The 15,927-nt window shown below is 40.8% G+C and overlaps 1 protein-coding gene across 4 annotated transcripts; it reads right to left on the bottom strand.

Annotated features, from left to right (window-relative positions):
- Positions 1-371: 371 nt before the first annotated feature.
- Positions 372-15,927, bottom strand: sh3rf2 (SH3 domain containing ring finger 2). 4 transcript variants are annotated; one of them, XM_026330729.1, is made up of 11 exons: positions 15,691-15,927; positions 14,971-15,409; positions 13,097-13,393; positions 11,560-11,655; positions 10,124-10,492; positions 2,696-2,817; positions 2,352-2,522; positions 1,868-2,145; positions 1,472-1,776; positions 1,051-1,355; positions 372-912 (listed from the first exon to the last, which is right to left on the bottom strand). In XM_026330729.1, the coding sequence occupies exons 1-11, from the start codon at positions 15,714-15,716 to the stop codon at positions 732-734; spliced, it is 2,589 nt and encodes an 862-aa protein (XP_026186514.1). In that variant the 5' UTR covers positions 15,717-15,927; the 3' UTR covers positions 372-731. The 4 variants fall into 4 exon arrangements, with proteins under 4 accessions (XP_026186514.1, XP_026186515.1, XP_026186516.1 ...); XM_026330730.1 differs by having other exon boundaries at positions 14,971-15,394; XM_026330731.1 differs by having other exon boundaries at positions 14,971-15,291.

Raw genomic sequence — 15,927 nt, 5'->3', positions numbered from 1 at the left:
AGGGATCTGCTGGAGCCTATCCCAGCTCTCTTTGGGTGAAAGGCAGGGGTACACCCTGGACAGGTCACCAGTCCATCACAGGGCCATAAACTAAAACAGGTTCTAAAAATTCTATTTTGACTAATGTATTTCGAAGTGGTGCTTATTCTGAACAAGTGCAATTTAATAAAATGTTCTCAAAAATTATGAAGTAAACCTGGGGTTTTTGGAGGCCTGGCATTCCTGGGCTGCTGCCTGTTTCACCAAATTCATAATCCAACCTTGAGTACAAAACAACGCAAAAAAATTAGACATTGACATTTCAAACCACAAAACACCTTCACACTTTAATGGAATATGTTTCTAATCTTTTTTTTATTTGTTAAATTCACACTATTTAACACATACAGGTGATGATGATGGCTGTAGCAGAAGGCACTCACCAATGTGTATAACATGGGTATTAAACAAGGAACAGTCAATAGATGTGTTTTTGTGCAAAGTTTTATAATAGCACGTGTCACAAACATGCACACACCTTAAAGGACAGAAAAAATATCTCTGGAGAATTTGTCCTCCCTCTCATATACACAATGGAGAAAAATAAACACTTCCTTCATCTGATTGTCATTTGGCATTATTGAACTTTTGACCTCAATAAGCATCTTGTTGTTCTGCGGGTCAGTCAAGTCTTTTGGCATTTTGAACACATAGTATATATAAATATAGATTATTACAATATAACTATACAGTCAGCTGAGTCTCTCGAGGTCTTGAAGAACACTGCTGTGGAACAAGCCAGTCTGGCCGCTGCTCTCCTGAGTAACCAGAACCCGCCCATCAGGTCGAGGTCTGTGGACGAGGACGATCTCTCCTTGAAGCAGAATGAGTTCTGAGTCTGTCTGGGCTAAATGTGTTGTGGTCACTCTGTGTCTGGAAAAAAAAGAAAGCAATAGATTCAAGAAATGTCTGTCCAGTCTGTCAAATCAGTAACAGTTGATCAAGTCTACCTCACCTGTCTGATAATCATTACTCTATATTTTCAAGGACAAAGGCACAAATCCAACATACCTGCTGGGGCTGAACTGAGCTGAAATGGCTGATAGTGACGGCTGCGATGTTACTGGTTTCTGAGAGTTGTAGTTTAAATCTGTGGATGCTGTTTCTAGGCATTTCCTGAGAATGGGAGCTTTTCCTTCTTTAAGAATAATCCCTGGTCCGTCTCTTCCCAAGGTGAGCGATGGGGCCCAGACTTCTAACAAAGGGGGGCCAGGGTGACAGTTGGAGGGTACCTGGTTTCCTGATGACCAGGATGAGGTCCTGTGTCTTGTTGGAGGGGAATCTTCATCCGTGAGGAACCGAACTGACTTTGCAGGCTAGAGAAGTAAAATATTTACTGTAAGTCACACACAGACGTCATCATAGGAAGAATCTGCTATGAAGAATTATGCATTAATGGCACTCCAACAATAGATCATCAGTATGGCACTACCTTATCTGTAGTGTTCTTGTGGGAATCAGGTCTGATGAGAATTGAGTGAGGCCCACTGGGAGGATGTCTGTCATGCTGTAATGTTGCCTCATGTGGACCGGCGAAGTTCCTGTTCTTCAGGACTGCAGCAGCAGAGGGCACTGTTGGCTCAGTCATCCAGCCAGGTGGTCTGCCAGAATTGGACAGACTGCTGCTGTTTTTCTTCCTTTGCATGGCAGGTGAGTAGCCGGATGCCTGAACTTGAGCGAAGTGCTTTGAGTTGGATGGGATGTTCAAACTGGACGAATGGTAAAAATGGTTTGAACCTGAAAATACATTTCAAAGACAATGTTTAAGAAACTGACAAAATCTTTATTTCATAATTTTAGAAGAAAACCATGGCTGTTTAATGCTCACCTCTATGAGGGTTAAAAATACGCCTCACAGTGTCCCAACCTTGTGAACCCCCATAGAAGGACGGTTTTCCAATGCCAGTGGATGGCATTGCATGTTGCGCTGCATTTGGCACAGATGGGACCTGTCCTGTTGAGTGTGTCGTTCCATCAGCAGTCACTCTATCGAGAGGAACTACTACAGCGGGATTCTTGGTGGCTGTGGGTTTCTTTACAGCTGCTGTGCTGTTGTGCTGTGAGGATGCACTTGCTGCTTTAGTCTCGAGGAGTCTGGCGGAGGTTCTGTGGTGAGGCCATGAGACATGTTAGTATAATAGCAGCTATGTCATATCCTGTATCTTTGAACAAAGTCTCAGCCACTACAGTTTTATATTCCTACTGTACCTAAGAAATAATTTAAGTATATGCATGGTGACATGTTGTCCTGCACACACTAAATTACTATCCTAATCCAAATGTCATTAAGCTTTCTGCAGTCAGCCTCTCACCTGAGCACAGGTGTGATGTAGTTGCTGGGTAAAATGCCCACTTTGCCCGTTCTGAGTGATAACCCACGCAGCCAACCTTCTTTGAACTTTCCATACACTCCCACCATCTCTCCCTTCCTCAACTCCAGCTCTTCTGGCCGTCGTGGTTTGTAGGAGTATAGGACGGCACACCTGAGGGGTCACACAGTGGGTTTTGTCTATGACACGCTTCACACTTTGTCTAATATATATTGAGATATTGGCGCCTTTCTAAAGGTATTGGACTCCTTCTTATTTTTCCTTTTTTCTATGGATATCTTGCACCTACATTATCCATCAATATAATATTTAAAACAGTGACTCACACACTGATGGAGAGCTGCTGTGTGGAGGAGTGTTTGCTTTCTGCAGAGGCAGAGGATGTTTGGGGGTTCACCAGAGCCATAGAGATGGTGGGTGGAGTCTCACTGGTCATCTTTTTCTCACTCTGAAATTGGATGGATTCAACAGATTCATCATTCATCAATGCTAAAGGTCATGCTTTTCCCAATATTTACATGTATCACCATGATAAAAATATATTGATTTCAATTTATAAATAGACATTCAAGGATGAGGATATAGGTATTCATTATCTTGTTACATGGACTCCTGCATATGTGCTACAATGGAAATAAATCTTAAAACAAGATTTTTGTTTTGTATGCAATTTTTATCATCTTGTAGTTGTGATTTAATTTCCCTTCTCATATATTCACATAAATTAAACAAATTATGTTCTAGTTTGATGATTTAATGATTGTAGTGGGAAATGCTACCAGGTCAGGTCAAAATCTCTCATACGTGAGCATCACTGTGATCTATGGGTTTTTGTCCACATGTGATTTATGGTTCAGATAATTTCCCTACTCTCTGAACCATTCAGTCAGCTTTACTTACAGTATTTATTCTGGCTCTTCTTTTGTCACCTGTCTGTATGTTACATATCATTCTTGAAATATCTTTTAAAGAAAATCTTAGCCCCAACTCCTTCAACAGACAGATAATAATGTATACATTTTCAGCCATGTAAAACACAAAAAAAATATTTAATAGCATGACAGACTTATTTTGCATGTTATCGTCAAGCCTCTCTTTTTAAAGTTGAGAGCTAAGAGACTCTGACAGGCTTAAGTCAGCAGGCTGTGAGTCAGGCCTGACACAGCCAGCGATTCTCAGGAAGCAACATTGAGGTATGTCTCACAGCCACTAATGGCACAGTATGAATCTTAATCCGTAATTACTTACGGTAGTTAGTATATCGAAGTGGGCCTTTTGGTAAGATCTTTATTCTATACTGCTGGAGTAAACAACCCTCATATACATAATGTTATCAGAATCAGTATGATGATGATGAAGGAATTTGACTCTGGTTCAGTGGTTTCCAATGTGCTTTGTGGTCAACAATATAAACATATTAGTAAAAATAAAAACTAAATAGAAATAGAAAAAAAATATAAAAAATGCATTGTGTAGCATCTCATTGTTGCCACTACTGAGGCAGAAATAACTTTTCCAGTTCCTATTATTTCTCCAGTGATTCTCACAGATGCATGTTGCTATTTACAGCTCTGCTGTTCAACTACTGCTTAAAGGATTAAAGCTGGCCTGTGGGCCTGGGGTTCCCTCTATACAGTGCCATAAATTCCTTGATCCTATAACTTTTCCACCATTGAGCTGTGATGCATTCATACTGTCATTCAGACACACCAAGAGTTATAATTAGGATCCAGCCAACACTATAAGAACAGTCACTTGTCAAAAGTGTTAGGCACATCTAGTATGTACTAAAGGAACACGGAACCATGAAAGCTGTTGTCCACATGTCATTTATGACATTCACATGACATTTATAAAAGTAGTCATGTGCAGTAAATAAAAACTACCTGTCTTTGCCAGGCAGTGATCTTTTAACAGCAATGCACATCTTATTAAAATGTTGTGTAATGTAAAAGGAAAAAAGTCCAACAGCGAAGTATTAAAAAATTGAGTTCTTGTCATTACACAGTGTTCTTTTTCTATTCTTGGTTTGGGCTTTATCAGATACAAAGAGCCTGCTTCACCTATGCTGCAGTCACGCAATGTCCAGGTGCAGTGCCCCAGCGGTGGCAGTGGCTATATTTTACACAGAGAGACTAACTCTGCTGTGGATTGTGCAGTGACTAAAGTCTTATTTGCTTTAAATCTTTGATATGTCCCTGCAGTCAGAATCCACGCTGCCGCAAATAAACCAATTAACAGAATATTAATGTCAGAGAGAACAGTCAACCAGCCATCCTTCACCTCACATAATTAAAACAGGATTGCTTTGTCTTCCAAATAGAATAAATGAGTCATTAAATAATCACAGGAATAAATGCAGAAAAATATGATGTAAAATATGTCAAAGAATACAATATTGGTACTACTCTGCTCATTATTATGTTATTTTATTACATTCCAATTCTTTTTGGAATAAAAAAAGTTTATGCCAGTTGTTTTTGTTTAACTTCAGCATTTTTTTTTACTTCAAAATGTCCATTTTCCAAAAGCAGTTTTTATGTAACAGCTGAATTTCTCCCAGTGACTTTTATTTGATACATTAACAGTCTGTCTGTAAACCATGGCAAACACTGCAGAGACCTTTACATGTTTGTTTTGAAAGAGCAGAGTGCAAATTAGCTTCTTGGGTCTGCTGTGACAAAGAAGTGGGATGAAAAATCATTCATAATAATGAGAGGATTTCAGAGTTACATTATATAATACTTTTCCATTTATTACTGTCATGGTTTAATTGTCAATGACTAATCTACTTATTTCATTTTTAACTCAAGTCAGGAAGTACTCAGATCCTTCACTTTCATAACAGTTAGTAATACACGATGGAATGTGCCAAGAAATGGTGAGCATTCCCATGGAAGCTCCCTGTCTTGCTATGTGGCCCTAAAGAGGAGGTTATCAGGCCATGCCGTCATAAATCTCCAGGGCCCCACAGCAATGCCCTCCCCTACACAAACCTATTGTAACCTCCCTCTCATACACTACACTACTAACCCTAGTGTTACTCCCCCCTGTAGCTCCTGTGTGGGTGCGAGAGTGAAGGCAAGTCCACAGGGTCATCAGGTGGGCACCCTCTCGTCAAATGGTGTTTCGTTGAGTTGGGCCCACGACACCAAGAAGGCTCAACGGTGTGTTCCAGCGTCCCAGAACCACCCCCTCTTTGCCTACACCCGTGCCCCCACCACAACAGCTACGCTACCAGTTAGACTATTGCTCCTAATGAGCCCCTTAGCAACATTCAACCTGAAAATCTACCATAACACTGAACATGACGTAACAATAACATACCAACCATAAAACATAGCATAACATAACAACATAACATAGCAATCACAATGGACATAACATTCGCTCCCCCGCTGTCGAGCGGGGGGACAAGCCGACAGCAGCCGACAGCACCACGCACCCCGCCAGGAAACATGCGCGGGCCACCAGCAGCGCCCGCCCGCCACACCAGGCAGGCAGCGTAGCCCAGCCACCAGCCCTGACAGTATGAATACCACGGTGTGAAAATACTGTGTGAAAAAACAAGCCCTGCCTCAATATTTTACTAAAGTAAAAATACAGAAATGTTAGAATTGAAAGTATACTTTTACAATATAAAAGTAAAAAGTACTCACTATGTAGAATGGGACATTTGCCATTAATTTATATAATATATTAGGATTATAGTTATTGTGATTATAATTTTGTTTTATTAATCTAATTTCTGTAAATTTCTTTTTGAGTAAACAAAATGATCATATAAAGGTAGTGAATTAAAAAGTACAATGGTAAATTTGAAGTATGAAGTAATAGCGAATGGAAACACAAGTACATTAAAACTGTACCTAAGTACAGTGATTGAGTAAATGTGCTTAGTTATGTTCCACCACAGAAGTCAAGATTCGGTCAATCCAACTGAATTATGTCTTTCCATGCATCAGCTAATAATCAATTTCCTCAGAAATCATTTTAAGAACAACATAACAGATGCACACATTCAGAGAGAGGTCTAGTCTTTAACGTGGCCACCAGCAAAACACAGGGAAACAAAACCTAATGTCATAAATCTACAGCCACTATCCAACTGGCATGTATTTATGCAAAAGGATGACACTTAGTTTCAATAAATGCAGTTTTGAACATAAAGGATAATCAATATTATATCTGTGAGATGATCACACGGAGAAAATGTGCCTGAATTGATTACTAAATATAAAGGCCCTGCACAGCCTCATGTTTCCAATTACTCTGGCTAATTAGACCTCTAGTCAGGCTGAAGTTGGCTGCAGTGATGCTGTAAATAACACTATGCCACCCATCTCTATGAAATAATATCATTAGGCTTGATGAGCCAGACATGTACACCAGTCATCATCACACAACACAGGCTAAACAACTAAACAACTTTTATGAAGCTGAATAAATGAATTATAATTATCTCATTTAAAGAAGCTCAGAGGACAGAGTGGTGACTCTAAATTGCCCGTAGGTGTGACGATGAATGTCGGTCTGTCTCTGTCTGATAGACTGGTGATCTGTCCAGTGTACCCCTCCTTTTTGACTGGCTCCAGCCCCGCTTTGTGATATTCTACACGATAAGTAGTCTATTTAAGAGATGATAGATGGATGGACAGTTTAAGAAGCTTAAAGGTTTTTGATTATTAAAGTAAATCTAAGAGCTGCTGGACAATCTGAATTTCCCCTATGGGGGAATGAATAAAGTATCTACCTATCTACTCTCTCTACACTTCTTTATGTCGGGGTGTCAGTGTTTGTTGTGGACAGGATCTTTCTATGAAACATCTATATATTATTAGGATAATATACAAACGCTGTACACTGACCATACAGATCAGCAACACTTATTTTTGTAAAACTGTGTAAAATCAGAATAGACTGGCTTTTTTTGTTACACAGCAGTCGCAAGCTCTCCTCCACTCTCATCTGAAATGTCTTTATGATAATTTGTTCCCCCAAACAAGTGCAACAAGCTAACAGGAGAGCGTGGTAGATATCAATCAATCCCAGTGTGCACATGCCCACACAGGCTTATAGACTAATCAGGCAACATAACATAGTCAGGCATCCACCTATGAGGCTGGACAATGAGGCTTTAAAGGCTTAAACAGTTTGTTACCTGAGTGGGATGAAACTAAGGATCATTTTTGTTACTGATTAATTTGCCATTTTTCTTTTAAAAAGTACTGGATATAGATTTGCTGTTGCTTTTATTTCATCCTGTCTGTTGTAATTCCCTAAGTGGCCCAAAAAATGACTCATATGTCACAAATCTTGATTTCTCTTTGCTGGCTTTCCATCAAATTCAAATCAAATTCTGTTTAAGAGTTTTAGAGCTTTTTGTGGCATTTATTGCTTTTTATGCTGTTTTTACTCTTTTTAGACTATGCTTTATGTCAGTTGTCTGTGAACGATTGTGACATTCTGCTCTTGTGAGATGCTGTTTAAATTACTTATCATTAATTCATTCATTATCTATACTCGCTTATTAACGTCATGGGGCTCTGCTGGAGCCTATCCCAGCTGTCTTTGGGTGAAAGGCAGGGGTAACACCCCGCACAGGTCACTAGTCTATCGCAGGGCCACATATAGCGAAATTACTTATTAAATATCTATCAATTTAAGAGAATTTTCTATCAATCAACTATTTCAAAACATCAACTAATCTTTCCAGCTCTATTATACAGTGAATTGACAAGCTTCATTAAAATTAAGTGTTCTTTGCAACGATAACAACTGGTATGTTGATGTACCGGTGATGCATGATATGGGATTGAAAATTCTATATGCTGCATCTGAGGATGTTTTTTGCTTTTGGCTCATTTCCATCCTAAATTTTACTCTTATATAACAATGCTAATATTCACACTGATACACACTTATTTTCACCCATAGTTGGTGTGATGCAGCATCTCTATGTAAAACAGTGGAGCCTGAGGCGAAAGCCGATGGGAGGCAACACTAAGAATAGCACACCCGCTGGCTTGGTCACTGGGGAGCTCAGCATTGACTTTAGGGACAGCGCCCTGCGCTCCTGTAAAAAGGGAACTGCGTGGCTTGTCTGCTATTAAAGGCCCACTGATGTGCAACTGAGTGTTACCTGCTTAGTGAAGAGGAAGGAGTTTGAAGACCGAGGAGAGAGGACTCTGTTATGTAACCAACTTCACCAGTGACTCATCATCATCAGCATGAGAGAGATGAACTGACACACTGAGGGACTCTCCAAGCCTCCCACTCTCAACATCTATCTCTCACTTCCCCCCTCCTTCCTGCTTCTTATGTTTGTGTTTTTGCAGCTCACCGTTTTTGTTCTGATTCTCTTCCCAGCTCTTCAATATCTGTGTTCAATGTTTTCATAGTTTTCCTGTCTTACCTCTGCCATTTCCTGCTTTTAAATCTCTCCCAGTCTCCCTTCACTCCCTTCCTCTCCTTGTTTTGCTTCATGAAGTTCAGAATTTTTTATGCTCTGACTTGTATAATTGCAAAGTAGTGAAATTTGAACTGAATCACAGGAAATAATTATGTCAGAGGTCAGGGCACTTTGCAGCAGGTTGTATCATTAGATCTTATTTTGGCAGTGCACTAGTCAGCTCTGACTTGTTTGCAACATTCACTGTATTTTGTTATAGTATCCCTAAAATAAATGGATGGCATGTCCAGCTTTATTCAAATGATAAGAACTAAGTATATTTTTACTATATAAATTATATTTTTTATCATTTTACAGGACAGTGTTCGTCATCTAAACATATTTTTAAAAAATTAAAACCCATGTGTTTACGTGAGCTGGCCTCTGTGAACCCTCTACCGCATCACGACTCACAAAACTGGTCACATAGAAAAGTTTGATAATCCATCCATCATCCTGCCTTTGAATAAAATAGGTAGCAGGTATCGCTTTGGCCACAAGAAAAGAGTACATCATACTCATAGTTACAAGCTGAATAAAAGAGAAATGCTTTAGCATGTATTGATGTCAAAGAAGACCTTTCCTGACGAAAAACTGAAAACACAGTGATTGTTTCATGAGTTGGTTTCAAAAGCTTTAGTGAGTAAATGTGAGCTCAGTTTTTCCGTGGCATGTGCTTCCTAGAAGTTAAGAAAAGTATCTAACTGAGGGCACATGCTTGTCATTCTATTGCAGGTGATGAAGCTTTCCTCTTTTCTCTATAGATGTGGTTTTATCGATTAATCAATATGACAATTACACAATGTCCCTCAAGTGCTGTATTTCCCTCAGCAAAAAAAAAATGAATAGATATACAGGTCCTACTAAACTGCTATTCCTCTTTTAGGGGAGACTGTGGCTTAGATCCAAGGACTCACAACTGAAGACCTTTCATAGTTTCAGTCCACCCACCTCCAGTCCTGAGTCTGTTCTTATCTAGCCCTTTTCCCCACATCTGTGTTGTTTTAATGAGAGCCACTTAATTATAAAGGGCGATGCCTCTCTCTCTCATTCATTCTTTAGGATTATTATCATGGTTCCCTCCCTGTACCCTTGAACACAACTTGATCCCTTAGTAACTCAAACAACAACAGCTATTATCCAACAGAAAGCCGCTGTGCCAACCACATGTTTTCTGTTAAAACAAATCACTGCAAAGAAAATAGAGCCAAACATAGCTTAGCTGAAATCATCATGAAAGAGGAGTTTGGTAAAAGTAAGCACACAGCATGCCTAAAGACAGATAAGTTGGAGCAGGACTCACCTGTAACAGGTGCCTGTGTGTACTGTCAGAGTGGCGTCTAACTCTCTGTGAGTCCACTCTGGAGTGGTGGGAGTGGACCTGGGTGGGGGAGGGCACAGAGAGGCGATGGCGCTGACCCTGGTGGTTCAAACTATTGATGGTGCTGATGTTTGTCCCCTGATAGAAGTTGCTGCTGTCAGCGGCGCGGTGTTTCCGCAAAGCATTGACAATGGGTGTCTTTGCTGGCACTTGAGGGACTCCGTAACGGGCAATCGGGCAAGCGTCAGAGGCCTTGTCTTTGCACTCAACCCCAGTCCGATGCTGAAATTCTGCGGAGTCACTCACTCCCCGACTTCTTCCCTCTAGCAGCTTGGCAGCCACCGAGTTTGGCTGAAAAAAGATGAACACGTAGAGAAAAAGCACAGTGAAAATCAGAATGAATCCTGACCCCCGAGAACAGTCAAGAAAATCCTCTCCAAACCGCTCCTACCTGCTACTAGCGCCTGTCAACCTCTGCTCCTGCTGATCAGTAAAACGGCTGTCTGAATACACCCACTTAGCACTAGTCCACTCACCCCTACAACTTGTTGGACAAGCAGGGAGCCAGGCAGGCAGACAGGAGCATAAGTACCAGCCTGTAAGCCAGGAAGGGTTGACTGGTGCTGAGAGAGAAGCTACACAGACGGGCAGGCAGACAGACAGACAGACAGGCAGGCAGGCATGGCGGGATTAATGCTTTCACTCCCCACAGTGATGTGCTGTTATGCCACCCAAGCAGAGAGAGCATTACTGCGTCTTTACGCCTGGCTGCACGACCCGAGCACAGGCAGGCTCAGAGAGGACAGGGGAGAGGAGGAAAGTGGAGGATGAAACAATGAGGAGGTAAAGAAAGATGAAGAGCGTCACTCAAGGGGAGGGCACTAGAGAAAACATGGGTGAGCAGGAGATGAAAAGGACGGAGGAGGATAGGACCACAGGCTATAGTCAAACAGATGACAAGTGAAGGAAGGAAACAAGAACTGAATTAGGCAACACATTAACCCCCGCTGTAGGAACAAATCCACTTTTCCCCAGCACAGATGAAGTTAATTCCTGGAGGCAGAAAGTACAGAGGAAAACAAATGACAGTCGGCTAGCTATGCAAGCTCTGCAAATCTGAGTAAGTCTCATAGTCACACACTAATGAGCAGCTGCAGACACAGCAGGGCTTCGTGGATTAGCGCTCTGCCTCAGCACTTGCAACGCAGGAACAGCATTTTTGGATAAATCAAAGATTTGATGAAAATCGAGGTAGCAACCTGGCAGTGACCTGGAATTAATGACATCCAGCGATGGCGTCTATGGTTCAGCTCATTATAAGAGCTGCACTAAACGGCAGGCATCAACCTTGATCGTACTGAGAAGGCCACAACCAACGCGCAAACAGTGGAAAGGAAAAAGGGGAGAAAACAACTCACTTCTGTAAACTGCTGAGGGCAGATTCCAACTTTGTCCCCCAACTTGGCCTCAATCCAGTGTTCATCCACCCGTCTGATGACACTCAGGATATCTCCCTGTTAACCAGAAACAGAAAGAACCAAACTTACAAAAAGTCTTGAAAAGGAGAGCCAGATAAATGGCTGGCAGATATGACTGTGCTCGCCCTGGAGACCGAACACTCAGCTCAGAAACTCTCCGAGCCCTGTGTTTCTCCTCCAGCATGTGACACCAGCTCCCTTTGTGTCCGCAGGCCCAATCCTTTCTGCGGTCAGCCTCGCTCTAAAAACCTTTTGACCATCCACCATTTAAAAAAAAAAAAAAAAGAAACAGGCGAGTTCAAGTATGCTTTAATGGAGAGCACACGAGCACTGAAGCCCTTATATAACTGCCTCAAAAATCCTTCAGGGTAACTAACAATCACTGCAGCAGAAGTCTGAGCCTCTAGCCCTAGAAGTCTCTCAAAACAGTCAAAAAAAAAACAAAAAAACAAAACGCAAAGACAATTATGTGTTTTGTGCTAGTGGGAACTTCCTGTGCTAAAGAAAATCATAGACTTTGACAAGTTTCTTGTCAAAAAAAGACACAGCAGAGTGATGCTGGATGGGTTAAGTTTACTTTTCTCCAATAAGAGAGCAGGGAGTAAAGCTAAGATGCAGATCTGATGAGGACATCAGATAATACATTACAATAGTTTTCGATATAGATGGATCTACCCATATTGTTTTCAGTAAATCAATACATTTTTAGTCCACAAAAGTGTCATATAAGCTAGCCAAAGTCATGTTTTTACATCCCTTAACTGTTCTGAACAGCTGAAAGTAAAAACCCTATTATGATATTAACCAGAGAGCGTCCAAAATTAAACACTGTTTCTTCATTAATCATTTCATAAAGACTTGCCTTTCGGTTTTGCTCAATTTAGAAAACCTCTACCTTATTACAAACTCAGAAACATTTCTGCAGTCACAGAACAGAACGTTTGTATCAGCTCGTCCTCGTCTCTTGCCAAACCTCAGCTAAACTACATGATTTGGCTTGGTCTTACTGGCAGAAAGTAGTGTCAAAGTTTCATGAAAAATCAACGAGCCAACATAAAGCCTATCACAACTGACGCGAAAATACAGCTTCATGCATGTGAACATTTTCTGATTGAATGTGTTTGGCTGTTTAAAAACACATGAAGATGTCACCTTGGGCTCTGGGAACTTGGGATCTTTACAGTGTGCACACATCTGATAAACTGTCACTGAGGAACTAATTGGTAGAAAAATGTATCATTTTAGCAACATCTTGACAACGCATGAATTTACATTAATTAGTTGATGGCGACCTAATCAATATCCACACACCTTACATACAGTATATTTAAGGTGAAACAATTTAATTTCTCCACAAATTGTTATTTATCTTTGTGCATTAAATTAAAAGCAGCAAACCCTGATAGTATTTGAAAAGATCAAGTGAGCACATTCAAGTGGGTAAACCCCGTGAAAGTAAGTATTTCCTGAGTCAAACCTTGAGGAAGCTGAGACAGTATTTACTGTCTTCCAGATCCATCTCTTCTGGGTTAAAGTCAAAAAGTGCCCTGCAGAGAGCTGGTGGTTGGGACAGATGGAGAGGGTGCAACTGAGACATCTGGCTGAAGACCTGCAGCGTGCCGGCACCGACAGACACACCCCTACTATCACTAATGTTTCTGTAGTGCCAGTCCGCATCCACTTTGTACTTCTGGCTGAGACTGTCACCAGACATGAGAACCGGCTCTCTGTACATATCACCCCGTTGGTTACGTGCTGAGGCTCTGACAGCAAGCTGAAGAACATGAGAAAAATCATATATGCATGTTCAAATTAATGGTGATTTTATTTAACTTGACTTGAAATTGAATCATTAAACCATTAAAAATTTTAGGCATAAAAGCCCTCTTCTCTAATCAAAACTCGCCATTGAAGTGACAAAAAGTCTCCCTAATAAAACTCGATTTCCAAACTGAAAATAATGACACAGTACGGCCCTGTAGTTTTAAAAATGTTATAACACACTTTGCAAAAATCACTGATGATATCTGTGGGGGGATTACAGCTAAACAACTGTACAAACCACTGGTCTAAACTGGTTGCAGGTTTCGTTATGGATGGCAGCGTATCGCATGTGGTTCCACATGCTCTGGTGTTAGTTCTCAGGATGTTTGTTAGACAGAGAGCAGGGTGACAAAACCTCGACATGTTGGTGATACGCTGATACTCTTATCAAGATATACAAATGTATTTAATGTGAAACATCCTTTTTCCCCTTTATGATTAAATCAAGTACTGACTCAGATGTTAATGCTAATGCTTTTTTTATACACTTTTTCAGTGATGTGTATCACAACAGCACAAGAACCCTCAGAGCTAAAATAAATAAATAAAATGCAACAATAATAAAAGTAACTAAATAAAACAAACTATAACCATTCGGCTCATCAAAATGTCCATGCTTTAGGTTTGAAAGTTCATTACTGTGCTTTCTCATAGTGTCACTGTCATACTAGTCTGGTTTATAATCACAACTGAAATGACCAATTGTGTTATCAACATTGTTTGAAAAAGCAAGATTTTTAAATATTTTATGTTATAATACTACATTATATATTTTGTGACATGGAACTATTTATTTTTCTCTTGTGCTGGGTGAAATACAAACTTAGAATAACTAGGAATAACTAAGAATATTTTTGATTCAATATGAAAGGATTTGGATTTGGTAGAATGCTATCAAACCCCATCCCTAATTTCTCCTGTTCTATTTGGGTTGCCATTTGGAAAAACAACCACTGGATGTCAATGTTTCTGTCCAAATCCTGCTAACATTTAACCAAGGCAACTTGGTTTTCCTTTATTTTATTCTTTATTCATCTTACACCTTTTACCCTGTGTTATAGCTGTTAAAAGCTGGAATACTGAGCTTCTTACTAGACTCAGGAGGCATGAGCTCTCTGTTCTCTGTGATGTGAGGATCGAATCATCCTCATGTCTGTCACAATTTCTCATACAGCTGAATGCTTACTAGGTGAAAAATACCACTTAGATTTTGGCGACCACACAATGGTGAGTAATATGTCAGAGATTAGATCATATGGTCCTGTTCCACAAAGAGAAAATTAATAAGTCAATGAGACATCTAAGGGTTGGGTGAAAAGACCAAAAATACCCAGAGAAATACAATAAGCAAATACATTTGTCAGAGATGTTTCCACCATGTTTTTACTTATGGTTAGCAGTAGATTTCAAAATAATCTCCTGATATGCAAATATGAAATACTAATTGCAAATGTCAACCAAAGCAGGGACAAAGCTGTTATAGGTCATATTACTTCTTATAGCTTTAGGGTGGGGTTGTCTACTGACCTCATTGTGACCCTGGAGCTCTTTGTATTGACTCTCCTGATGCTCCCTGAATGTCAAGCTGCCTCTGGACAAAGGTGCTGCATAGTGGGCAGTCTGTCTGTTGCTGCTGTTGCTGTTGCTGCTGAGTCCAGTGGAGCCCTGGATCCCCTCCAGGATTTGCACTAGCAGGAGGTTTGCAGGAAGTTCCTCCACAGTCCTGTCTGGGAAAGGGGCGCGACACTCTGGGCAGAACAGCTGGGACTGGGCTGCCTCCTGCCTCTGCAGGCAGGTCATACAGAAAGTGTGTTGACAGGGCAGGACCTTGGCTGACACATCTAGCTGCTCCAGACACAGTGGACATTCCAGCAAGGCCATTAGGGACAGCTCCTCCATTTTAAAAGGTCCACCTCTCTTTGAGACTAGGTCTTCTGGTACATCTGAAACACTGTAATCCACCACACTGAGACAGCAAACAAAAGCTTTCTCAGTGACAGAAGTTTATGTCGGATATTAGACAGAGTTAAAGTACTGACCAAAAGTCCTTCTCCGTATCACACTTGAAGATAGAATCTTTTTTTTTTTAAAAAAGTTAAGATAAAGTGGAATTACCCCCTTTCTTACAGGTGTCATGTCAGCTCACCTGACTGCACAGGTATATCACCAACAGGAAATGTGAAAACAAAGGAAAATATTCCCACACTTGTCTCAACAACACGCAGCACAGAAACATTCAGTACTTACACATGTCTACCAGAGCGATATTCCATAAACTCCCATTAGGAAACGCGTAAACTTCTTCGCTGTTGTCGCCATGACGCAGTGCGCCGAGCATGGGACGGTACGACGCAGGATTGGCGCGTTTTGCGCTTTCACCCGAAACACTAACCGGAATTTCTGAACATAAAAAACCCGCATGTGGGTAATAAGACTAGAAACAGGCTGCAACCGAGGTCTCAACCACAACCAGGCTAATTCATC

The sequence above is a fragment of the Mastacembelus armatus genome, chromosome 10 (assembly GCF_900324485.2).
Source record: "Mastacembelus armatus chromosome 10, fMasArm1.2, whole genome shotgun sequence".
NCBI classification, from domain to species: Eukaryota; Metazoa; Chordata; class Actinopteri; order Synbranchiformes; family Mastacembelidae; genus Mastacembelus; species Mastacembelus armatus.
This window is presented reverse-complemented; position numbering and strand designations above follow the sequence as displayed.